Source organism: Gracilinanus agilis, chromosome 5 (assembly GCF_016433145.1).
Source record: "Gracilinanus agilis isolate LMUSP501 chromosome 5, AgileGrace, whole genome shotgun sequence".
Taxonomy (NCBI): domain Eukaryota; kingdom Metazoa; phylum Chordata; class Mammalia; order Didelphimorphia; family Didelphidae; genus Gracilinanus; species Gracilinanus agilis.
Window position 1 is genome coordinate 37,378,809 of NC_058134.1, and position 27,060 is coordinate 37,405,868.

The following is a 27,060-nucleotide window of genomic DNA, read 5'->3' on the forward strand; positions in this document are numbered from 1 at the left end:
CTTTAATGTTACATGGGGTTCATCAGTATGGGGAGGGCAGTGGTTGGGGACAATGGGTAATAAGGCATCAGGGTCTGGAAAATCAAAGATTGTATCCTTTGATTCCTGTGCCCCAAACTTCTCCCCTCCCCACCCTGTACACCTTCATAATCTTTGGGTAATTCCTTGGGCTCCTTCTTGAGGGGCAATAGCACGCTGGGTATTTTGGGGATGAGCTCTGCTTAAGATATACTGCTGTGGAGTCATTTGGTATGAGTTATCAATTGCCTGATCCATATCCCTTGATTTGTTCTCAGTCCTAAAGTTGAGAATCCTGAAATCATTATTATAATGATTATTCCTATAATTATTTCCATAGTTATTATTCAACTGTGTTCTGATTATTCTTAACAAATTTCTACAGTTTATCATTGTATAGCCCTTCTCACAGATGTGGCAAGTAAGGGATCAATAGTTAGATTCTTGGAGAGGGGCAATTACCATTGGTTGAGTATCATGCCCTCTTTGTTGTTTATCAATTTTATCACTTACAGAGTCTAGTTTCTTTTGAAACATTTTCCATTAAGCTATTATTCTCTTCCTGTTTTTCTTTATGACTGTTAGACATAAACAGCAGTTCTCCTTAATTCATCAAGGTCCATTTCAGGCCATTTAGGGCAATGTGTTCTAAAGTAATCTTGGATCTCTCTACAAGAGTTGACAAATTGTTCCCTTATTTGCTTTATATACTTTTCAATAGAAAAGTCAAGTTCCATGTATCTCCCTCCCAGCTCAATGAGCCTGTCCATGAATTGGAAGGGTGTCTCATCATCAGATTGGATAAGACCTTTAAATATGGCCCAGTCATGTGGCTTCAAGGTGCAATCTCCCATTGCTTTGAGAATGGCCTCCCTAGCAAGACGTAAGTCTGAATATTCTTTGGGGTTGTTATACTGCCATTGAGGATCTTCAGATGGCCAGTGTACTGCCTTGCATCCTTGGGCTTTGTTAACATGAGAGATAATTTTATTCCTCTCACGTTCCCTTAGGAAAGCCTGGAGCAATTTTTCTACATCTTTATAAGAAGGGTCATAGTGAAAAGAAATATCATCCATCTATTTTATTACTGCTATTGGCTCTTCCTCGTAATTAGGACAATCTTATTTTAATTCCTTTATATCCTGAGGCATGAAAAGTGTATGATGTTTTAATGTAACCACATCCCCATCATGTCCTATTGTGGACAATTCCCTTAAGAGGAAAAGGTCTTCACAGTGTGAAGGGAAAGGGAAGGGAGTAAGGTAGGAGGATAGGATGGATGGGAGAAAGGTGAGAGGAAGGTATAGGAAGGGAAAGGAAGATAGCAGTCCCCAGCCCCAGTAGGGGAAATTTACCAGAGCCCTTCAGGGGCTCAAATAAAGGATCAAAGAGCAACTTTAGGGTTTTGAATAGTTATGTTTTATTTAGATTAGGAAAGGGAAGGTCTAGGGAAAACTAGGAGATAGGAAGAAAGGGAAAAAGTCATCAAGAGACAGTTCTACAGGGCTCAGCCTCTGGCTGGCGAGAGCAGAGCATTCCAGGGGAGAGAGAGCTAAGCTTCCAGGGTCCAGAGACCTAGTGAGAGCTCAGGGTAGAGCCTCAGGCTGGCGGGAGCAGGGCACTGGGTAGAGACCAAGAAAAGGTGCCAAACTTTCTCTTTTATACTTTCTCTGACACCTCCCACAAATGAAGTGGGAGTTGTCAGGGGAAGTTGTAGCAGAGAGAGAGTCCTGGTAGTTGTAGTCTTCCAGGGCTTATAACAATTTCAGATGACACAACAGGAATCATTTCATGGTTGTGGTTTCTGAGAAGTTGACTGTGGGGAGGTAAGGTTAGCCAGGAGTTGCAGAGCATGAGCAAGGTGGTCCAGAGTAGGAGAGAGGAGGTTCTGCACCTGAGATATAGTAGAGGGACCTGTCATCTCTATTTCAGGAGAAACAAGTTTGCAAAAATCAGACAAGTTTCGGGGAGAATCTTCCTTTGTCATTTTACCATGGAAGTAATGCATGACATGGTTCAATTGAATTTGCATGTTGGCCTTCATTCTCCTTTGGGAAGCTTGTTGTGACCTAATAGTCCTGAAAAAAAAGAAAATTCCAAGCCACGTAAGAAGAAGGAGGTAATCCGGAGCTCTATAAGTTCCTAACTGGGCAAAAACCTCAAGAGTTTCTTGTAGAGGCTTGTTGTGAGGAAGATTAGATTAGGTATTGATTATGTATTGATTATGTATTGATTAGGATGTACCTAGCAGGAAGGAGCTGGAGCTAGGAATTCCAGGTTGGAATGAAGGAGGAGGAAGTCTGTCTGTGCCCTGAGTGTGGACTCCATTAGTGGTGGGCAAATCTGTTGCCAGCCTGGGAGACCTCAGAGCAAAGGACATCCTGCTTCCTGATTTCCCCTGGGATCCTGTGTGGTGTGGCATCTAAGAAAAGGACAAATCTAGGAAAAAAAAAGCCAAGAGAGGAGGAGAAGTTTGAATACTGGAGGACAGTGCTTCAAGCAGAACCCTCTCTACCTGGTACCTAAGATCATCTTGACTCCTGGCATCCAGAGATCATCAGTGGATTGCAGTGAGAATCCCAAAGCCACAAAGTCCTAGCTGTACTCAAGCCTGGCAGGTTCCAGGTTTGAGGCAGAAACCCAGAGACTCCATTTATAGCTCCTTGGGCCCTGTTAGTTTAGATCACTTAGATAAGAGTAGAATAAGTCCTCCCATTGCCCTGTGGTTTTATCCTTTAGATTTTAAGTATAGAAATCCTTTCCCACCTTTTAGTCTAACATAATTAAAGCTGTTAAGTCCCTTTTACTTTGTTAGCCTGTTACTATACTCTGGTCTAGTGGAAGCTGGGTGACAGTTAAGATCAACTGCCATTCCTGTGGAAATCCAGTAAACTCTGGTCTCTTCCACCCTGGTCCAGTCTCTCATAAATCCTAGAGTGTGTTCCCACAAACCACTTAGTTTATTATAATATCCCTGGTGACCCCATTACCTTACTTATATTTTCCTACAGGCTGAACATTGTAATCAAAAGGGTAGATTAAATCACTTCCCAGCTGTGTGACCCTGGGCAAGTCACTTGACCCCCATTGCCCACCCTTACCACTCTTCCACCTATGAGACAATACACCGAAGTACAAGGGTTTAAAAAAAAAAAAGGGGTAGATTAAAGGGAAGTGGAAAAGATAATAATTTTCTTGACCTGCAGAGACAGCTACAGTTACTTTACCTCTTGCATATAATTTTTACACTGATGAGTTTTGAGAGTTTGTGAGGATTGAAGAAAACACCTGGTCCCCCGTCTTGTTGGTCATTCCAGTTTAAACTCTTTCAGCAAAAGACATTTATTGGGGAGCTAGCTCCTATGTACCAGGCACTGTGCTAAGAGTCTTTACAAACTGTATCTCATTTGATTCTCACTACAACCCTTGAGAAGTTGCTGCTATTATTTTCTTGTTTAACAGTTGGTGAATTATTATCGTTATTATCATCATAACAACTGCTAACATTTATATAGCACTTACTATATATCAGGCCCTGTGATAAGTGCTATTATAATTATTATCTCATTTGATCCTTACCATAACCTTGGGAAGTTGGTACTTTTATTATCTCCATTTTATAGATTAAGATACTGAGGCAAACAGAGGTTAAGTGACTTGTCCAGGGTTATCCAGCTAGTAGATATCTAAGGTCACATTTAAACTCAGGACTTCCTGACTCTAAACCTAGAGCTCTATCCGCTGTGCCACCTAGCAGGAGATTAGGCAAAAAACCTGTCCCAATGGAATGGCATTATCAACCCCTTCTCCAAAGATAGGAGACTGATGCATGATGGTGTGGCTTTTTCCCTCTTTCTGAGGAAGTCTGGAGACCACATAGGAGCTGGGAGTGACAGAATGGTGTTTCCTTCCCTCACCACAAAAATAGGAGATTGGTGCAATGGAATGAGAGACTGATGATTCAACAGGAGCCTGGTAGACCCAATGATTCTTCTCTTCTCACAGAAGACTGTAAATGAAGGGAGGCGGAGCATCAGGGATCAGCCAGGGACAGGAAAGCAAACATTGGAAGGAAGATTGGCGAAGGGTGCCAACTCCTGAATACCTAATCCTGCTGGATCCATTTGATGAATGGGATATTACTTGTGTATAGAACTCCTACAAATGGGGAGATCAATAAAACTTGGTGTTCAAGGAAGCCCCAGAACTGATCTTTGCCAAAAGCCCAGGATTCTAAGAAATGAAACTGAGGAGAGAAGTGATTCTAGAAACATGGAACCAGCATGTAAAGTCACAAAAGTCAGATGGGATGTTAGTGAATGTCTGGCAGGCCAGCATGATTGTCAGAAAGAATGCAAACTTGCGAAAGCTAGAATTAAAAAGAACTAAGGACTCAAGTAGCACAGAAATATCTGGACATTTAGTGTAGAAAATATGCTTATATGTCTAAATAGTCCATGAGACTATATCACTGAAATAAAAAAGTTTGTTAATTGATAATCATGACAAGGATTCTGAGTCATTAAGGTAAAGTAAAATTATGTTTATTAACCATTGTTTTAGAAGCCAGCCAAGATGTCCATGAAAAATATCCAAAATATGAGGATTTTGGCCTGTGAAAGGTGGTAATGAGGTTATTTAGAAAATTCAAGTGCAAGACTATTTAGCTATGCTCAGAAAAATGAACTTAAGTATATGTAATATTAAATATTGTTGCTTAGTTATATTCAATTAATCTTCAGGACTAGTAAGTCGCAATATAAGTTCAGCAGTGAATTATATTGATAAAATTACTAAATGAAATTTATTCTAAGACCTTTGATTTGTCAGAAAAAATTATCTTGCTTTTTAAAAAATATTTTGCAACAAATATAATGAAAGCTGTATTTTTAAAACCTTTGTTTCTTTTGTTATACCTTTATAAGGTATGGACCTTTCATTCTCTAACATTCAAAGCTAGCTGACTTCAGCTTTTCTTAAAAGCCACTGACATCCTAATTCTGAACCATCATACAATGAAAACATTGGGGGTAATTTCCTCCAGTCTACTTTTCTCTGTTCCCCTTCTTACTGCAGATCTTTCTACTGAAGCTCATGATTGTAATTTGCATAAATGAAATTCATATTTATGAACATAGTTCTTGTAGCAACTGACAGGTGCAAGGTTGTCTACCATGCCAATTTATTGTCTGCTGTGTCATTTAAAAGAAACCCGCTCGCTGTATCTTGAAGAATAAATGCCTTGGTTCACTTGGAATTGACAGTTTGTAAAAAGAAGACAACTTTTTTTGATGCTATATGATTTTTTCTTCTTTCATAGTATATGGTAATGTCACTAGCTATTGCACATTATAGAAATACATCTTTGTGGTGTGTTGTAATCCAATGGATTCAACATCTTTTTCTCATTTTTTTTCCTCATGTCTCAGGGTATGCACGAGCTGTTAGCACCGATAGTCTTTATCCTCCATTGTGACCACCAAGCCTTCCTACATGCCAGTGAAGCTGCACGGCCAAGGCAAGTCTTCATTAGTTACTGTTTATTGTCCAGCTGTATTTCCAATCCCGTTATAACCGCCCTATCCCTTTATTCTCCCAATCAATGACCTTTATAATAAAGGGGATATTAAATTAGTAACTTCTAGACATGTAAATAAAAAGAACCAATAAGATGGAGTCCATTCATTAAATAGTCTTTTTCATTGTCCACAATTTTAATCCTAGGATAGCTTAACCAAGATTCCAAAGCCCATGTTGGTAGTAGCCTATTCTGTGGAAATTAATTTATTATTTCATAATGTATCCTTTGAAATTTTTCTTTCATTGCTGCCTTTAAGCATGCTTAGCAGATGTTTTCTTAGAAATTTGTCTAGAACTTTGTGAATTCTCTCATTTCCCTTAATTTTTATGGTAAATTGGGAGCAATAAGCAAAGAGATCCTGGACTTTAACTGCCAGAAATAACATTTGCCTACTGTGTGCAGAGTGTTGTTAAACCCTAGGGGCAATACAGAAATAAAATAAGAACTTGTGAGTTTAAAGTCTAATAGGATTATACCCAATAATCATAATGCAAATTGGTACCCAACAAGGGATTGTTGTTACTGCTAGGCTTTCCAGGGATATATTAGAAACATCAAGAACAAGGACCCAGAGGAAAGTTGAAGCAAATAAGCTAGTTTGGCCAATGTTTTGAGATAATACTCCAAAGGAAGATAAACACATTGGTGAAGCCACTCACAAGAAATCTGCCTTAAAGATGAGATAAAGATGCAAATCCCTGTGTGCTTCTTCCCATAAACAGCTCTAGAACTCCAACTCTCTATTTTCCAAATCTGTCTGACCTAATTTGCTAAATGAAAACTAAGTTGAAATGAAATGTCCCTCCCACTAATGGAAAGGAACCATGACAAAGATAGCCCCAAACAGGAAATAATTCAAAGATCATTTAGTTTAAGGAAAATATTGAGTAACTTTGTCACTCAGTAAAACAAACACATTACGCTAATGTATAGGCTGAGATAAACCAGCTAGATGGAAGGTGGGATCAGCCAAGACTCCCAGCATCTCAGTGACAGAAGCAAACTAGGGGACCAGTTAGTCCACAGTACGGGTCAGCCTGGTGGTCTGGTGGGTGAAGCACCAGGTCTGTAGTCGGGAAGACTCATCTTCCAAAGCTCAATTCTGGCCCCAGACACTTACTAGCTGTGTGACCATGGACAAATCACTGAATCCTGATTGCATCAGTTTTGTCTTCTGTAAAATGAGCTAGAAAAGGAAATGACAAACCACTCCAGTGTCTCTGCCAAGAGAGCCCAAATGGGGTCACACTCTGATACAGCTGAAAAATGACTCAGCAGACCACAGTATGTGATCAAGAAGACTTTCTGGAACATTCCTGAGAAATGGTCATCCAGCCCTTGCAGGCCAACTCCAGCTCTTGAGAGAAGAGAGCAAGGAAGAAGGAAGGGGAGAGAGAAATGATGGTGAATAATCTGGAATAGAGGGAATCCATATTTAACCAATAGAAAAATGAATTCAGAGCACTTCACTTGTTTTTTCTCCCATTTTATTAATTTACTAGAAATGTGTGTTTTAGGAACTCTTTTCCTAGCTAAAACCAGTCTGCTGCTGCAGGTCTCTCTCTTATTCAAAGTTCTAGTCCAGCTTGATGAATCCAGATCCCCCACTCTCATTCTGACCCTGCAGCTCCCCCTACCCCTCTCCTAATCTGGAGTTTTTCTTCTTTCATGGCCAAACCTGAGGAATCCCCACCCAATTCCTCTTGTCTCTTTCCCTCCCTACCCTGTGAAAGGGATGATTTCCTTTCCTTTTCTTAAAACTTTTCCTGCAATTTATTTGAATTTCTCCTTTTTTTTTACTTATCTCAGTTTGCCTTATGCCATAGCTCTTTTTTAATTTGATCTTCCTATACTCCCACCAGATTATAAGTGTCTTATCTATATTTTACATAACATTATCTCTCTTTTAATCCAGTAAGTTTTACTGATCATATTTGCCTTTAGCTTCCAGTCAAATAATATGTTTACATTTTAAATCTTCCTATATTTTAAAATCTCAACAATTTTAACTTTAATTTCTGCATAAAATTTCTTTTGAAACTGTCAGCATGATTATTGGAGTAAATTGGTTTTGCATGCTTTTGTTGTAAAAAATTATAGATCCCAAAATATTGTGTACAGAATTTACTTCATTTAGAAATAAAAGATAGTTCATTGCCAGGGGAAAAAAATGCTCTGATATCAATAGGCTCCATCCATCAAAAAAGTTAAGTAATATTGTAGACTAGATTGATAAGAAAGACTGTCACTGATTAATTGCTGTTAAAATACAATTAAAAAGAAGCTATTAAAGCAAAATGAATTAATGTTTTGATACTGCAAATACGACCAGGAACAATATTTTTTTTTTCATTTTGGAAAAACAGTGATAGATTGTAGAGTAATCAATTATTCTAGATCAAGCATAGTCTAGGTATCAATTGCGACATCCAGTAATTTGTTATTTGGAATAATAAGATAGCTGCTTCATTGTAGTGTAGACAAGTCAACTAATTTGTTTTTGATCTTAATAAAAAGGAAAGACTTTATTTATTCAATAGGGTTTCTTTTTTCATTTAAGAAGGCTAATTTTTCTCATTTGAACTGTATGGAGGAATATGGTTTTTTTCTATATACATGCAGAATGCAGACCCACATACAAATTTTGATTGGTCACTTATGTTTTGTTTTGTTTTGTTTTGTTTTGTTTTTTAAAGTGAGGAAATGAAAGCTCTTTTGAATCCAGAGTACTTGGAGCATGATGCCTAGTAAGTATAAAAACCATTTTGACACATTCTTTTCAAAAACTTCTATTATAACAATTAATAACTATTTTCCTTTTCCCTTTTAGTGCAATGTTTTCACATCTTATGCAAACTGCTGAGCCCTGGTTTTCGACTTTTGAGCATGATGGTCAAAAGGTGAATTCCTTAAAAATCTTTACAATATTCATTTTCCACTGATTCCCATCTTAAACTTTGAAGGGTGATCTTAGAGCAGTGATGGGCAAACTGCAGCCATGGGCCAGATGGGGCCCCTGAAATGTTCTATTCTTCTGACATTATTCCTAATCTGACAAATACAATGAGTAGGATACAATACAATGAAACTTTGAAAGAGTTGCCTTAGAAACAGACAGACAGATGAGCATTTCCTTTCCTTTGGCCCCCCTTTTAAAATGTTTGCCCATCACTGAACTAGAGGGTTTTTGGCATTAATAAGCAAGGTTGATATTCTCCCACAAAATTAATGAAGCAAAATAAATACCCGAGGCATCAGTATCCAAGTGGTATTCCAAAAAAGACAGTGAACAAACATACTACATGCTCAGTGTCATATGGGAATGTCAGTGTACAACATAAAAGGTTTCATTTAGTGTTTTAGACAATAGTTACTTAGGGCAGAGATTTCCATGAAAAATATTAGAGTATACTGAACATCTAAGCTTCATTGCATTTTTCAAAAAACTCTTTACTTTCTGTCTTCGAATCAGTACTGTGTGTTGGTTCCAAGGCAGAAGAGCAGTATGGGCTGGGCAACTGGGATTAAGTGACTCACCCCAGAGCCATCCAGCTGGGAAGTGTCTGAGGCCAGATCTGAACCCAGGACTTCCCTTCTCTATCCACTGAGCTGCCTACCTGCTCCCTGTTTAATTGCATTTTGATGAATTTTTATTCTACCCAAGCATACTGAAGCATTTGACATAGTAGGCACTTGATAGTTACTTATAGATTTGTCTACTTAATAAATTAATTTAAGTGCATTTATTGTATTATTTTTATCCAACTGAGTTAATACAATTGCTACATTGCCATCACTTTGCCTAACATAATTTTAGTGATGTAGGAAGTTCTAGCATCACTATTAGTTGATACATCTAAAGTCATCAGTATCTTTTGCTATTTATTTTGTAATTCAGCACATGGTTTGGTCAGTTATTACTTTACTGGTTGCTTATTGGCAATCAGGGCACATTTTGATTTGATTGCATTCTAGTTTGACTAAAGAGAGTCAGTACCCGAATGTTTGTTACCTTCTGTCTTTGCCATCAAGGAGTTTAAAAGTGTTGAACTGGTCATAGGATAATATTGGTCAGTAGGGATTTATTCATTACCTGCTATATGACAGGCATTATGCAAAGGAGTAGGGGTGCAAATGAGAATACATCCATCCATGCCTCCTAAGGATGTAAAGGTGAAAAATTAATAGTTGGACAATAATTTTAGGAAATCATGTGGTCGCCAATATTTATTATATCTTGAGTCAGAAATTTATTTACAAAATAGAGGGGAAACAATAAAGTAGAGAAATGTAAAAGAGGTTAGAGAAAATACCTATATTAGTTTTTAGCCAGGGGGGCAGTGGTGAGTAACCACCACAGCCTCCTCCAAGATGGAAACTAGTCTCTCCAGAAACTAGGAAAGAAGTCAGCCTTTTTCACTCACCCAATGAAGTAGTTCAGAAGTCGAAGCTGAGTTCCAAGTTCACGATCCAAGCTGCAGTCTCCAGCGAAGCTCCTTTGAAGACTATCTCCAGAAGACACTCTCTTTAGACGATCTTCTCAAAGACCATCTGCCTCAAGCTGAAGGATTTCTTTGGCTTTTAGGAGGCTCTTTGTCCCTTCCCCTCTTCACAGGGGCCAATCGTAGTTTCCAGATTGTCTAACACTGCAGTGTCTGTGGGTTCGACTTCTCACCTTCTGAAGGTTACGTTCTCAGCTAAGGGTATGACTTTTCTAAAATCCATCTTCTGGAGAGTAAATACTCATCCTGGCTGATTGAGTTTCTGAGGGTGTGAATCCACTAAGTGATTTGTAAGCTTCTCCACCTATTTAAAGCTTGTGTTGACTCAATCAAAAGGTGGACAAAGGAGAGTTAATCCTGTCCTCCCAATCTAGTGAGGTAATTTAAGTTACTGTTAACTCAGAAGAGACAATAAAGAATTCTCTTTTGCAAGGGATAGCAAGGTGGTGCAGGGACAGAACTCCAGGCCTGGAGTCAGAAGCTTTCCTGAGCCCATATAAGGCCCCTAGGTGGGTGACTCTGGGAAAGTCACTTAACCCATTTTGCCTCAGTTTCCTCATCTGTAAAATGAGCTGGAGAAGGAATGTAAAACCACTCCAGGATCTTTGCCAAGAAAACTCTGAATGGGGTCTCAGAGGGTCAGACATGACTGAGAAACACCTGAAAGGCAGCAGCCTTCAAAGGAACTGATGGTGTTTGCTCAGGGAGAAGACATGTGCATCTCTAAGTAGATGCAGACTGTGTGTGTGTGATACCTACACCATAATGGAAGGAGGGAGGGAGGGCCCTCACTGATGAAGGGATTAGGTAAGGATTACTCTCAAGAGGCAGTGCTGAAGCAGAGCCTTCAAGAAAGTCCAGGATCAGCAGGGGAAGCCCTGGGAGAGAGCATTTCAGGCAAAGTCCTGGAGACTGGAGATGAAGTGTCATATGTGAGAAACAGCAAGGCTACTGGTTTATTTAGTCAAGCAAGGAGTTAATATTTTATTCTGAGACCAGTAGGGAGCTTTGGAGTTATAAAATCACCTTAGCACAAAGGTGGAGGGTGAACTGGAATGGGGAGAGACTAAACTGCAAACAGATCATCAGCCCATGTAGACAGAATCCTTAACCTGAAGTTCATGAAGTGAGATTTTTTGTTTTTTTCTTTTTCTTCATCTCTTATGCATTTAAAAACATTATTCTGAGGAGGGATCCTTAAGTTTCAGCAAATGAAGCCACAAGGGTCCCAGACTCAAGACTGAGAACCTTAGCTATTGAGGCTTATCCAAGAATATGTGTATTGGGAATAGGCTGCCCACTTGGCCACATGTAGAGCCCAGAGTTTAGCTGGAAGACAAGAGTAACCCGAATGTCTTTCGAGAAGCTTCAAATCTTTACTGACCCTGAGATTCCGTGAAACAGAAGTCTCGGCTTTTGCCAGTAACATTATGCCAGTGTTACTGAATATCCGTCAGAGAGCCCTTGCGAGTTTGCATAAGCTATGGCATGTGACAACTTGGGAACCCAGAGAAAGAACAGGAGGAAAAGGCAACCTACAGGGAGAGAGATGCTGAAAAAGCCTTTGACAAAATACAACACCCATTACTATTGAAAACACTAGAAAGTATAGGAATAGAAGGTCCTTTCCTAAAAATAATAAACAGTATATACCTAAAACCATCAACAAGCATCATATGCAATGGGGATAAATTAGAAACCTTCCCAGTAAGATCAGGAGTGAAACAAGGACACCCATTTTCACCTCTATTATTTAATATTGTACTAGAAACACTAGCAGTAGCAATTAGAGAAGAAAAAGAAAATGAAGGTATTAAAATAGGCAACAAGGAGACCAAGCTATCACTCTTTGCAGATGATATGATGGTCTACTTAAAAAATCCTAGAGAATCAACTAAAAAGGTAGTGGAAATAATCAACAACTTTAGCAAAGTTGCAGGATACAAAATAAACCCACATAAATCATCAGCATTTCTATATATTTCCAACAAATCCCAGCAGCAAGAATTAGAAAGAGAAACACCATTTAAAATCACCCTAGACAATATAAAATACTTAGGAATCTATCTGCCTAGACAAACACAGGAATTATACCAAACACAACTACAAAGCACTTTCCACACAATTAAAACTAGATCTAAACAATTGGAAAAACATTAATTGCTCAAGGGTAGGACGAGCTAATATAATAAAAATGACCATCCCACCCAAATAAATTTACTTATTGAGTGGCATACCTATGAAACTACCAAGAAACTTTTTTACTGAATTAGAAAAAACTCTAACAACGTGCATTTGGAAGAACAAAATATCAAGACTATCAAGGGAAATAATGAAAAAAAAATGTGAAGGATGAGAGCCTAGTAGTACCTGATCTTAAACTGTACTATAAAGCAGTGGTTTTAAGAGACAGAAGGAAGGATCAGTGGAATAGACTTGGAGTAAGTGACCTCAGCAAAACAGTTCATGATAAACCCAAAGATCCCAGCTTTTGGGACAAAAATCCGCTATTTGACAAAAACTGCTGGAAAAATTGGAAAACAACATGAGAGAGATTGGGTCTAGATCAGTGATTCCCAAAGTGGGTGCCACTGCCCCCTAGTGGATGCTGCAGTGATCCAGTGGAGGCAGTGATGGCCACAGATGCATTTGGGGGTGGTGAATAACTGTAAGGGGGCGGTGATATTATGTGACAGGGGGCTCTAAGTAATATTTTTTCTGGAAAGGGGGTGATAGGCCAAAAAAGTTTTGGAACCACTGGTCTAGATGAACATCTCACACCCTACACCCTACACCTATAAATTAAGAATGGGTGAATGACCTGAATATAAAGAAGGAAATTTAAATTAGGTGAACACAGAATAGTATACTTGTCAGATTTCTGGGAAAGGAAAGATTTTAAAACCAAGCAAGAGTTAGAAAAAATTACAAAATGTAAAATAAATAATTTTGATTACATTAAAAAAGTTTTGTACAAACAGAACCAATGCAACCAAAATTAGAAGGGAAGCAACAAATTGGGAAAAAACCTTTTTAACAAAAAACTGTGACAAAGGTCTAATTACTCAAATATATAAGGAGCTAAATCAATTGTAAAAAAAAAATCAAGCCATTCCCCAATTGATAAATGGGCAAAGGACATGAATAGGCAATTTTCAGATAAAGAAATCAAAACTATTAATAAACACATAAAATGTGTTCTAAATCTCTTATAATTAGAGAAATGCAAATCAAAACAACTCTCAGGTACCACCCCACACCTAGCATAACTAGCATTAACTAACATGACAGCAAAGGAAAGTAATAAATGTTGGAGGGGATGTGGCAAAATTGGGACATTAATACATTGCTCGTGGAGTTGTGAATTGATCCAACCATTCTGGAGGGCAATTTGGAACTATGCCCAAAGGCCTTTAAAAGACTGGCTGCCCTTTGATCCAGCCATACCATTGCTGAGTTTATACCCCAAAGAGATCATAGGGGAAAAGACTTGTACAAAAATATTTATAGTTGAACTCTTTGTGGTGGCCAAAAATTGGAAAATGAGGAAATGTTCCTAAATTGAGGAATGGTTAATCAAGTTGTGGTATTTGATGGTGATGGAATACTATTGTACTGAAAGGAATAATGAACTGGAGGAATTCCATGTGAACTGGAATGACCTCTAGGAACTGATGCAGAGCAAAAGGAGCAGATCCAGGAGAACCTTATACACAGAAATTGATATACTGTGGTACAATCGAATGCAGTGGACTTCTCTATAAACAGCAATGCAATGACCCAGAACTCAGGGACTTGTGAGAAAGAACACCATCCACATTCAGAAGAAGAACTGTGGGACTAGAAACACAGAAGAAAAACAACTGCTTGAACACATGTGTTGATGTGGACATGATTTGGGATGTCGACTCTAAATGACCACTCCAGAGCAACTATCAATAATATGGAAATAGGTCTTGATCAGTGATACATGTAAAACCCAGTGGAATTATGTGTTGGCTATGGGGAGGGTGGGGGAGCAGGCTTGTGGGGGCGGGAAAGAACATGAACCATGAAAGCATGGGAAAATATTAAAAAAAAAATTTTAATAAAATGAAAAAAAAAAGGAATTGAAGGAGAAGGAGAGAGTATTGGGGACCTGGAGAGCCCATTTGCTAGTGCCATACTGTCTGGCTCCCCTGTGACAGATATGGGGAGGGGGCTAATGAATAGCCCAGGATGGATAGGCATGAAAGGGCTCTGGTCTGTTGTCAGAGGAAATTCCAGAACCAGTGACCCCACAGAAGTATCCTAAAGCTTGGGATCCCTAATGACACCAGGAGAAACCTCAGTCACCATCTAGTCCATGGAACAGGGAAGACCTTCAGCAGGTTGGCCATGCATGGGTCACAGCACCCATGTTGTCTTCTTGGCAGGCCATTTGAAATTGCTTAGGGTGAAAAAGCTCAGTTGAGTGAATTTTCATGTATTAGGTACTTCAAGCAGTCACTTATAATGTATAATTGACCTTTCTCAAAGTATTTTGTATTTTAATTTTTTAACTTTGTTTAAACTGAATGTGCTCAATTATTTTCTCAGCAATGAGTAATGTGACTTGCTATTAATATTCATGTTAGGTAAATTGACTTAGAAAGTATATGATGTTTATATTATGTCAATGAATCACAACAAACTTAGTTCTATGAAAATAGATAAAACTATTTAATTTTTTGTGAAAGGATTTGTTTTAGCTTTAAAAAGCAAAAATACCACTACTACTAAAGGCACAGAATCAAACAGACATACTTAGAGGTAATGTAACATTTAAAAAAAAATCTAGGCCTGTGATTTCTTAATTTATAGCCCTTTTGGTATAAAACTTGTACCAATTCTACCAGCCTCAGCAACAACTCTGTGACTTATAATATTGGAGAATTGCCTGATGTATAGATAAATTAAGTAACTTGCTTGTAGTCACACAGCTAATATGTACCAGAGACAGACCCCAGATCTTCCTAAATATAAGACTATCATCCACATCAACCTAATTCTTATTGTATACATTAAGTCATCAAATTATTTTACATAGCTCAGACAATACAGTGAAAGAGTCAGTCTCTTTATTGGAAGCAATAAAACAACTTTTGAACACACATTAATTCCTCAGAAAAGTCAATGTGTAAGTTTCCTACTAAAAGGAGTATGTGGTCAAATGCTTATTGATCTTCCACTCAATGAATCCACTCCTTTCTCTTTAGAAGTTTATAAAAATGAGCAGACTTTGAACTGTTCCCATTCAATTATTGTGCTTCCATCCACCCAGTCTGGACAGAGTCTACATGCAGCATTGCCCTTTTCAGTCTCTGTGCTGGCTGTTAAGGGTGTGGCAAGCTCTAGATGGAGGGACATGCCCTTTCCTCAGGGAGCTAGCTTTCTAGTCATAGATATCTGAAGGGAGAACATTATCAGGTTGGGCCTAAAGGTTCCTTTTCCAAAGAAAACCAACCACTCATGAGAATGACATCATGTTTTTATTATGATAATTATTCTTAAGTTTGAAAATCTGTTTCTTGAGATTCTTACCTTTAAACATTTCATTAAATGCACTTAAACTGTTTGCAAATAGGAAGTTTCATGGTTCTTTTTATAGTTAAAGATCTCCCCCTTTCAATGTCTTGAGATATTTATAATTGACAGATGCAAATAACATTCTTTGTTATGAAAAGAAATCCAGGAGGTAAGGGAATATTCTGCATCACATTTATCTTCCATTATGATTTCAATGGAAGATAAGCTAAGCTGTTTAGCATGTAAGTGATCATCAGCATTACTTTCTAGTTTCTTAAATTTAAGAGATTTTTATCTTAAGTATTCTGAGCAAAGGGAAAATATTTTTAATGTACAGTTTATGCCTGCAGTCTTTAATAGACCACACAAGAGCCCCTATTAAGCATCAGAATAATAGACTACACATGCTATTGATTTAATGACAATTCATACTACTCATACTAGAAATTGATCTGATTTCATTAAACTAAACATTTTTAACAGGTTCATTCAAGATAGATTCCCTCCCCAGACTTCTACAATTAAAGATTCTATTTCTTACAGAGATATAATTTATTTAAGTCCCCTAAAAATGATTTTCTTATTTTTTATATTATTGATATAAATCCTACAAAATAAATAAATCATATAGATAAAAATCCTATAGCAAAAAAGTACTTCAGACTAACTGGCCCAAGCCATGTATACTTTAATTTTGCAACTAAACTGTATAGTCAAAATATATGACATAATAATGTGTCTACTTTTTTCAAAGACTTTTAAATGACATTTTTGAAGGGAGTTTGACTTCTTAAAACAGAGATGTCAAATACAGGGCCCAGAACCCTCCTGGATGTGACCTGAATGTGTTTAAAATATAATTAGAAAATATTTAACAACATAAATAATAATACAATAAAACATACTAAGTCAATATACATCCTACAGATATCCTTATATATAGTTTTTAATTCCAGTGTCTTAGGAAAAAATACTGGGCTCTAAAATACTAAAAGCTAGTTTTAATATCGATATGGATTTTTAAATGTATTCTATATAGAAGTCAATGAAGGGCAGGTAGCACAGTAGATAGAGAGCCAGGCCTCGAGTCAGGAGGAGTTGAGTTCAAATTTGGCTTCAGGTATTTCTTAGCTGGGTGAGTTGCCTAGCTTTTATATAGCCCTTCTATCCTAGGATTGATTCTAAAACAGAAGATAAGGGTTTTTTTAAAAAAAAGTCAATTAAAGACCAATTTTAATGGTGATTATTATCTTTAACAATGATCATAACTAGGTTTCACTGGTATCCAAACAATATCAAGATATTTAATGGAAAGAAAACCTCATTTGAAGTAAGAGAACTTGGGTTTCATTCCCAGCAAGGTAGCTGTTTCCATGCACCGCATGTCATGGGCAAGTCACTAAGTCACCCTGAGCCACTCATTTTCTTCCCTATAAAATGAAGCTGCTGGCCTGGATGACCCCCAGGATCCATTACAGCTCTCTCTCTCTTTGATTCTGTCATCTTCAGAGGAAAGTCCTAAGCACATGAAGTGAATCCCTATTGAGCATTTACAGAAAAATATAAGCCACAGACACACGATGAGAAGGCAGCCATGAGATGCAGATGATAAGAGTGCTGGATCAAGAAGCCCGGACAAGTCACTTCTCCTCTGTCTGCCTCAGTTTTCTCATCTATAAAACGAAGTGGGAAATAGCACCAACTTCCCATGGCATTTGTGAGGATCAAATGAAATAATAATTTATAAAACACTTTGCAAACCATAAAGTGATATTTAAATGCTGACTTTAATGATCATTTTTGTTAGCCATGAGGGACAGGAGGAATCATACTGATGAAAGCATACATCCTTTAAACTATTTTTTTTTTCCGTTTAATGAGCTATTGGTAATAGGTTACAATATCCCCTTACCATGCATCTCTCCATTGCCAGTTGAGTGTTCTTCAACTACTTCCCAGTGAGTGATATACTATCCTAACACTGTTCCTGGTGCTTAGTAGGTACTTGTGGGTTAATAGATATTTTTTTAAAACTATGTTAAAAAGAGAGTCATTTAGCTTTAGAAAGAAACCTAGAGGTCTTTAAAGCACTGGACAACTCTGTCCAGCCTGATCTTTTCATTTTTAATCCTGGGTTCAATTTATTGTCCATCAGCATTAAACATCTAAAATTATATACTGACATATTTAAATGTATATCTCAGGCTGCAGCATTGTATTAACATAAGTTAATTATTCTATTAAAATGAAGTACTGGCCCTCATAACTTAGAACCAAAAGAAAAAGGACATCAGACCAGATATGAATTCCACATACTCTGATTTTATTTTTAAATCCCTTTTCTTTCTGAGGCTGTCAGCTCAGTTTTGGATAAAGATGGCATAATATATGAGAAGAGAAGTCCTGGAAATATAGGGCCAGAGATTTATGAATCAAAGCTTTATCTAATATATTTGAGTCTTCAGTATAGTAAGAACAGTAATAACTTGTATTTGTAAACTGCTTTATCCTTTTCAAAACACTTTCCTATCTATGGAGACCAGAAGATAGAAAGGAAAATGGGAATGGTGGTTCTGGTAAATGTAGAAGTCATTAGCAGTATCAGAAGATGCTATGAGCATTTGGCACTGAGTTTAACATTTTTAATGGCTAATTGATTTAAGGAAACACAAAAGGCATTGTATGAGTTATGGTAATTAGCTTCTTTGACTGTGGTCTTTATTACTTTATCATTTTGAATTTGGGGTTGTCTATTCTGTAACAATAAATAATGTATTACTTATTTCAGCAGCAAGGTGGCACTGTGAATAGAGTGCCAGACCTAGAATCAGGAAAACATCTTCCTGAGTTCAAATTTGACTTCAGACACTTTCTAGCTGTGTGACTCTGGGCAAGTCAGTTAACCCTATTTGCCTGTGTTTCCTCAGTGATTGAAACAGAGCTCATCTCCATACCATGACCCTGCCCCTTCCTCCAAGAGCCTCAGAGGCCCAAACTAAAAACTATAGAAATTGACCCCAGCTGCAGTAGCACCAGCACAGTAGCACCCTGTATTAACTGAGTCAAGGAATGAGACACCATAGAGGTGTAAAGGAGAATTCCATGAGGGTTGTGAGGCAATTCACCAAGCCTGAGCAAAAGAACCCAACAACCATCTGTGACCATTTCTGAATACCATAATACAATAAATAATATAAGAAAATTTCCCAGGACTTCTGAACATAGAAAATTAAATACCAATTGAAATAATGCCTCCAAGAAAAGAAAAAAATAAAAAGAAAGCTGCAAACTCCAAAATATTCCATTGTTAATTTGAACAGTTCAGTATAGAAAAAAACAAAATCTGCAAGTGACCAGAAAAACCTTGGAATATAAAAGAAGGGAAGTTTGAATAACTCAAGACTCTTTCCTACCTACCAGAAAACATAGGAGGGGACGAAATAATGTGTGCCAATGAGACACAGAACTCAGGATGCTGGCTAGGCAAATTTGAGCCCAAGTATAAATGAAAAAAAAATGGATATTCAATAATCAAAAGGCATTAAAAACATTCTTAGAAAGATTTCTAGGAGGCAAGTGGACACCAAAGAAGAAAAGCAGCCCTGTAAAGGGCTCAGCAAGCCTTCACACTGGTAGTATTAGTCTTCCTCACCTGTGGCTCCATGAAGCTGACATGCAAGGGTAGACTAAACCAGGTTGAGGGTAACTGACAGACCTCCAACCTGTGGATGAGTTGGGAGTGTCTACTCCAAGCATGTAAAGACTTCCCCTGGTTGAAGGGGTACATAAGAACATCTTGTTCCAGTGGCCATGAAGGTTGTGGAAGCAGGCACTGTGGAGTTGTTAGAGCTTGGTTAGACACTGAAGAAGACACGGTCATCCCCTGCATCTTGAGAGATCACTAGTTGTCTTAGCTTTGTCCTGCCACTGGACTTCAGTGACCAGAAGAGAAAGTGAGGCTGTTGACTTTGTGCCTCTCTGCCTCACTTAAAACCAACTTATGCATGAGTCAGAAGACATCACCCATGATGTCATTTTGGTCCTCTGGAGTATGAAGGACAAAAAACAACTGGAAGTAGTGTAACATCCTTTGCACTTTTTTTAATCCGACACTGCCACCACCCTAGTTAAGTCTGTCATCACTTTACACCTAGACTATTCCAGTAGCTTTCTGGTCAGTGTCCTGCCTCAATCCTACCCCTCTCCCAGTTTAATTTTCTATTCAACTGCCAAGTCTCCCCAAAGAGCAGGTATGACCATGTCACCGTCCTACTCATTAAATGCCAGGGGCCCCCTTACCTTCAGGATCAGATATGAAATCCTCTGCATGGCATTAACCTGGCTAATTCCTACCTTTCCACTCCTCTTCTGCTTTGTTGTCCAGGATCTCTGCTCTTTGCTACTGCTTATCACACAAAACATGATATTTTCAAACATGTTTGAAAGGCATATCCCTCCCTGTTTATTTTATCTTACCATATCATTTGATATTGTAGAGAATCATTATTTTTATGGTTCAAATTATCAGGAAATATTGTGTGAACCTACCATATATCTAACAGATACTCATTTAAGAAGAACCTTTAAGACTAGACATTGCTTTTCTGATTATTTTGTTGTATCAAATAATAATAATAATAATAATAATAATAGCTGCTAACATTTATATGGCACTTTGACATTTAAAAATTACATGTATTATCTAACTTGATACAACAATGCTGTGAGGGAAATGTGATTATTCTTCTTCTTTTATAGATGAGGAAACTAAGGCTCAGACGTATAACATGGCTTGCCTAAAATTAAAGAGTTAGTAGCCATCTGAGGCAGGATTTGAACTCTCGTTTCTATCAAGGACAGTTAGGACAAGTACATAGACTTATAATTTTTACCTAAAGCTATGTTTATATGAATACTAAAATGTGTGGTTAAACTTTTGTGTCATTTTTTTTCTTCTTTTTGGTCTTAGGGAAAAGACACGATGATGCCGCCCATCCCATTTGCCAGGCCACAGGATTTAGGCCCATCCATTGCTATTGTTACGAAAGTAAACCACATTCAAGACCATCTCCTAAAGAAGCATGATATTGAGCTCTACATGCACCTGAACAGACTAGAAATTGCTCCACAGATATATGGACTGTAAGTGTGAACAGATATTTAAAATAATCATTTTATTTTGAATTATTATTAAAATCTTATGGTCAACCAAATTTTCAAAAAGGACAGACATTTTAAATGTTTGCTTTAATTCCTTTATTACTTTTATTTTGTTTGAAAGAAAAGTTTTTCTCAAGCAAAGGGATGAGTGTGAAGTCCTCCCCATAGAGAATTTATTTCTAAAACTAAGAGGAAGTTCACTGTGATAAAGTAGAATATAAGCAGACACAAGGCCAGGCTAGGCAACATTGTATTCAGTGCATTGGTGTTTTGGGTGTTTTGGCCTCATCATCAAAAAAATACAATTTGTCTTTTTACCCATAAAGGCAACAGAATAATCATATAATTTGCATTGAACATTTAATATGTCTGGAGAGAGAGAAGAAAAATGCCCCCACATCTTAAATAGATGAGGAAAGGGAGATTCGCATGCAAGTAGAGGTAGCTTCCTCACTTGGTATTCAGTCTTTTAATCTTGATATGGCCTTCATTTTCTCCACAGCCCATTTTTGTATAGCCCATGAACTGTTTTATTTACACTTTGAAATAAAGTTTTTTTGTATTTTAAAATGTAAAAAACAGAGTTAACTCAGGCTGCAAAAAACAGGTAATAGTTTGTCAACTCCTGGAACCAAGAAAGCTTTGGAGTCCCTTTCAGCTCTAGTTCAGTGAACCTATGGCAGACAGGAAATCTCTCTTCATCTTGAACTCTGCAGGTTTTCTCCCATGTCACAAACCTTTACCAAGCACGTGTCTCCTTTTTAACAATCACAAACATCAGAAATGATCACTATTTTAGACCTTGTTGTATTATGTCTGTTATATCACAAATATGGTTATACCTAGAAAAACTCAAAACAGTATGAAATATGTATGAAATATGCACCTTCCCAGAGGAAAACTTGTAAAGTGGCATAGTGTGCTGCCAAGTGCTTTTTTGCAGTGTATAAACAATTAAGCATGGTGGCATCTTCTATCCTTTATATCTTTTGGTCAGTCGTATAGTAAATATAGTGTGTCAACTAAGCAATTTTACTTAGAAAAACATGCCTATTCCTTTTTAATTCAATAAATCCTGGATGTCTATCTATCTATATTATTCTCACAAAGATTTTCTGAAGTTGTAGAGATAGACACAAAGTAAGTACTTTTTGATGTTCTTTGGTCATTTTTTCTTATATTTCCACCCTGTGGCATTTTCTCTTCCTTCAGAGAGCTAAAGGATATCTTAGCTCCATCAAAGCCAGCACACGAGGTTAGCTGCTGTTCCCATTTTCACTCTCTTTAGCACCATTTCCTGTATCTCTGTGATGTAATCCATAATCCAAAACTGGTATTAGAGACCAAATATGGTGATTCCCTTTTCCTTGATAAGCAGAAAAGACCATTATGAAATATATACAGATATTTCCACATTTCATTTGTATATTGTAGTCCCAGTTTTGTCCTTAAATACCCTCAGGATAACTTTGTTCAGTTGGTTTCTCTTACTCAGCTTTCTCTAAATGATTTTTCTCTACACTGCTTCTTGCTGTCTTATGCAGTTATATTGCTCAGGATATTCCATCATTCTTCTCTATAAGTTTTTGCAAATGAGTTTATACTCTAAATTTCTATTACCCTTGACTGCCATAACTCTGCTCGGCAACTAAGTTAAATATATTCTAATTAAGGCAGTCTTTAGGCAGTTTTTGGTCTCTTCTTTGTGACAATTTATTTCAGTTAAACTTCTGTGTGTCATTGTTGTAATCCATGTCAGTCCCCCTTCTAGGCCTTGTTTTTCAGTACCATACCTGGAAGATAGACCAAGTAGATTATGAGAGTTTTCAGGTTCTTTTGGTCTCCTTGTTACAGCGATTGGTTTATTGGTTATATAGAGAACTGTTATAACCAGTATTATACTTGTCTCCCTTCATTTCCTATTTTCTAACAACATTAACATTTTAAAATAGCTCAGACTGGAGCTATTTTAATTGCATGCCATATCTCAGTGATCTGAATAGAGGTTGCTGTTTTAGGAATGACTTCCAAATCAGTAAGAAGTCATTTCCTTGTTTTTCACATATAATCAATTTGATTCGCATTGTGCTATTTGTTTCATTTATAGTACAAATGATAATAATGATACGATTCAATTTCTCCAACAGTATGTCCGCTCTGTTGTACCATATTTTACAAATCTCTTGTTGTTATTGTTGTTATAATAGTCCAAAAACTGTAATACTTATCTTCTATCCATATTTTACTCCATTTTGATACTGACATATTGCAGAAACAAAAGGAGGCCTTGCAGAAGTTGAGGGCCATTTAATATTTTTCTTAATATTTCTTGGGCTGTGTAGACCAAGACTTAATCACCATAGGACCCAACTCCTGAACTTGACTATACTTGGGTGGGCTGCACCTTGGAATGCAGACATGGTCAGAAGTGGACTCCTTGGGGTAATATGCCATAAGTACTTCACCCCCTATCGCTTGGATTCACAGTATTGGCAGAGGCTTTTAGGAGTTACATGGTTTATTACATTACTTTTTATGCCCAGTTGCCTTTGGGGTATCCTGCCTTAAAACTAAAGCATAATATATGGGGAGAAAATACACAACACTTCTCATAAGGACATTCCCTTCAATATAAATTCTTCTCTTCTTTACTAGAACAATTTTGTATAATAATTGCAACACTCTGTAATCAAAGAAAGTTATAAACAAAGTAAGTGCACAATGATTGGGGGATGCCTGAAAAACTCAGGATTGTATTGGAATGCAGTGAAATAGTATGCAGTAAGAAATAATGATAAGAAGTTCAGAAAAACATAGGATAATGTATACAAACTGATGCAGAACTAAATAAGCAGAACCAACAAAACAATAGGTCAACTAGGTGGCACAGCAGAGAGAGTTCTTGGCCTAAAGTCAGGAGGACTTATCTTGAGTTTGAATCTGCCCTCCAACACTTACTACCTGTGAGACCCTGGGCAAGTCATTTATCCCTGGTTGCCTCAGTTTCCTAAATAAGAACAATTATAAGATTATATTTTATCAATAAAATGTTGCCCACTATTGACTTAGAAGAGGATATTCTTCCTATATGTGTATTAATGACTTAATTTTGAAAAGTCATATGTTTTTATCAGCTTTGCTTAACAAATAAGTTTTAGAAGTATTTCCCTAATTTATATCATTTTACTTATTCTTCTGTTCTTAGTTTCTGAAATGGATTTATGGTTGGATCTTGTCTCTACCACTTAGTACTTGTGAGGTTATGAACACGATACTTCATCTCTCAAGGCCTCCTCTCCCTTGGGGACTCAGTCTAAGATGACTTCAAAGCCCCTTCCATGCTCAGATCTAAAACTGGTATCCTCCCATCTTCTGATCCTGGCTTTTTACAAATGTTAGGCTAAATTTAGTACCAACACCTAAGATGAGGCACATGGTTAATGAATCTTCCTTGTTTTTTCTTTGCTAATATTTTATATCTTAACATGAATTTCATAAAAGTAAACATGATTTGATTACATACACTTCCTAGTAACAAATTTCTTAATAGTAAAATTGTATCTTAATTTTAAAAGGTAAAGCTAAAAATGTGAAATAATTTATAGATATGACTGATGAAACAATTCATTGTATTAGAAAACTAGGTAAATAGCAATTGGTATTTTTAATTATTTATTTTTTAATTGATAAAATATTGTCAAACGGTTCTGCCTCTTCCACAGGCTACTGGTTAAAATAGTAAAATTTGCTTGGTTCTCATCTTTAAGGATAGGATTTGAGGAGCTATTTGATAAGAATTTTGTGAAATATATGTATCTCAGACAAATTAGAAATGAAATAGTATTGAAAATTTTATCTAAAATAGGAAAGATAAATTGAAAAGGAACTAAGTCATGGCTTTGAAGTTAGTAGTACCTTATTCAGTTTAAATGAGAATCAAAGTTATCTTTTGTTCCTACAAAGAGAGATTTTAATTGTTAAAATTGAAGAAATTACTAATTTGGAGAAAATATTAGTTATTGTCTCGAGACATAATTGGGCTCCCCCTGGAAATTTGTTGCTTAAATCACACTGGCTTTCTATCTCCACCTAACCTGTTCTTCTAAGACTTCTTTTTCCATACCTTTTCCTTATAAGCACACTTTATGATCCAGATTTCTATCTCCCTCATACATTTTTGAGAAATATAATACTTTATGTTACCATTTGTTCATAATCATCCAAACCTAAATATTATTTTAGAGATAGTATTTGGGGAAAATGGATTAATTTGCTTGTAACTTTAACCCTTCCCATCATCCTACCCCTCTAAAATTGTTTCTTGAGAATTTATTACTATCTATAATAATTGTTACAATGTAGTGTTAAGAATTTAAGTTAAAGGTCAGCAGTTATATCATGTTTAATTTCATTCTACTCTTCAATCATCTCAAAATGCACAAATGTAAATTTCAAGAGGGTGATGGAAATTGTGCTCACCTTTAGACATAGTCTCCCAGAGTTAAGTAGCCATAAACCTACTTTCGAGTCTTTCAGGCATTTTAAACTGGCAAAATGTTCTGTCATGATCCCAGCATTCCTTGGGAAAGGATTTCAATATCTTGTTCTTCCCCTGGTTTCACAGCTTAATGCAGAAGTCAACCAGTTCTGTTACTTCAGAGTCTTATCTTTTTTGAAAAGGGAACATTATTTTAGAAGTTTCATAAACAAAAATGAATACTTGAAGATCCATAAGCATGACCATATGGGTTGAGTAAATTATCAAAAAATGGACTCATTTGAAAGTTAGGAATTGTACGTTAGCAGAAACCAGATGGGAAGAGAGATTGTACTTGTCCCATGCCTTCATTCCTAGGGAAGAAGATCAAAATGTATAGTCTTCATGTCAACTGAAGTATGCTACTGTGTGTACAACAGATGTTTTATAGATTTTCATTTTTCAAACAAAACAAGGATTTAAAAAAATTTTTTTACTAAAGCCAAAACAGTTCTACTAAAGCTAGAGAAACAATTGTAGAGTTGTAAATGTGCCAGTAATAAATGAACCAACTATAGTATTTTATGAATCCAAATAATTTCTATAGAACGAGGGAGAAAGTAATAAATACATGTTTACATTCAGAAAAGGAGTTAGTAAGATCATAATTGGTGGCAGCTCTTTCATGTAAATATGCAATTGTGGCTAAGGTCTCATTTTACCTAATCACAAATATTTTGCTTGGAAAATTTTTTAGAGTTTCTTAAAATCTCTTTTCTGATACAATTTATACTACTTCATCTTGAGATTTAGAAAATTTTACATTTAAAATAAAAATTGTTTTTATCAAAACTCTTAAAAACCAAAATATTTAGACTTTTTTGGTAATGAGAGCTATGTCTTTAGTTGGAGTTTGCAATAAAGTAGTTCAACTTCCAATAGTTATTTATACTGATAAAGTAACATCAATTATTGACACTGAATATATGTCACATAGTATGCACAAATGGGTTAAAAACCAATGTGTTTATCCTTAAAATTAGGAATAAATGCACAATAAACTTGTTTAAACTCATCATTAAACCTGCCTTTCCAGCCTTGTTATGTCTTACTCCTGTCCATATACTCCACAATCAAGCAGATTGTCCTTTTTTTTTTCTTGTCTTCCTCCCCGCCCCCCTCCCCAGTACTCTTGTCTCTTTTCTCCTCACCTTTGCATAAGCTCTTCTTGACACTTGGCTTCACTCCTTCCTCACCTCCTAAGCTTCTGAGAGTTCTATTCAAAGCTCAATTCTAGCACCGCCTCATATGTGAACACATCCCTCTCTCTCCATTTTATTATTTATCTCCCCCCCCCATACAATGTAACCTCCTTAAAGCCAATGGCATGTCTAATTTCTGTCTTTGTAATAAATACTTATTGTTTGAAATTCAGGATTATCCTGTAACATTTTATTCATTAGATTTATTAGCATCCAGTTAACTTCAGTTCTTTTTTTCATTAGGAAGTATCAAATCATATTTCTTTTGGATTAAAAAGGTATTTGTGATCTAAATTCCAACTCCTCTTCAGCAGTATTATAAAAGAATGTATAGTAAAAATATACATTCAATATGATTCATTAACGTTTTAAGCATGATGAAAATTGGATGTGGCACAACAGCTTCAATAATTCTTTCAGCTGAGTTGGTCTTAGGTCATATTGCGAACTATTGGCCTCTTGAATGTTTTTCCTCTTTCTTTGCTTCCTCCCTCCTTCCCTCCCTCCCTCCCT

At 36.8% G+C, this 27,060-nt stretch overlaps 1 protein-coding gene across 1 annotated transcript in view; it reads left to right on the plus strand.

The window, feature by feature from the left end:
• Positions 1–27,060, plus strand: part of TBC1D5 (TBC1 domain family member 5) — a 650,187-nt gene that overhangs the window by 476,305 nt on the left and 146,822 nt on the right. Inside the window, exons 11-14 of the mRNA XM_044678890.1 lie at positions 5,448–5,536; positions 8,296–8,346; positions 8,430–8,499; positions 20,618–20,790. Coding sequence (XP_044534825.1) covers positions 5,448–5,536; positions 8,296–8,346; positions 8,430–8,499; positions 20,618–20,790 — 383 coding nt within the window. The remainder of the gene's footprint in view (positions 1–5,447; positions 5,537–8,295; positions 8,347–8,429; positions 8,500–20,617; positions 20,791–27,060) is intronic.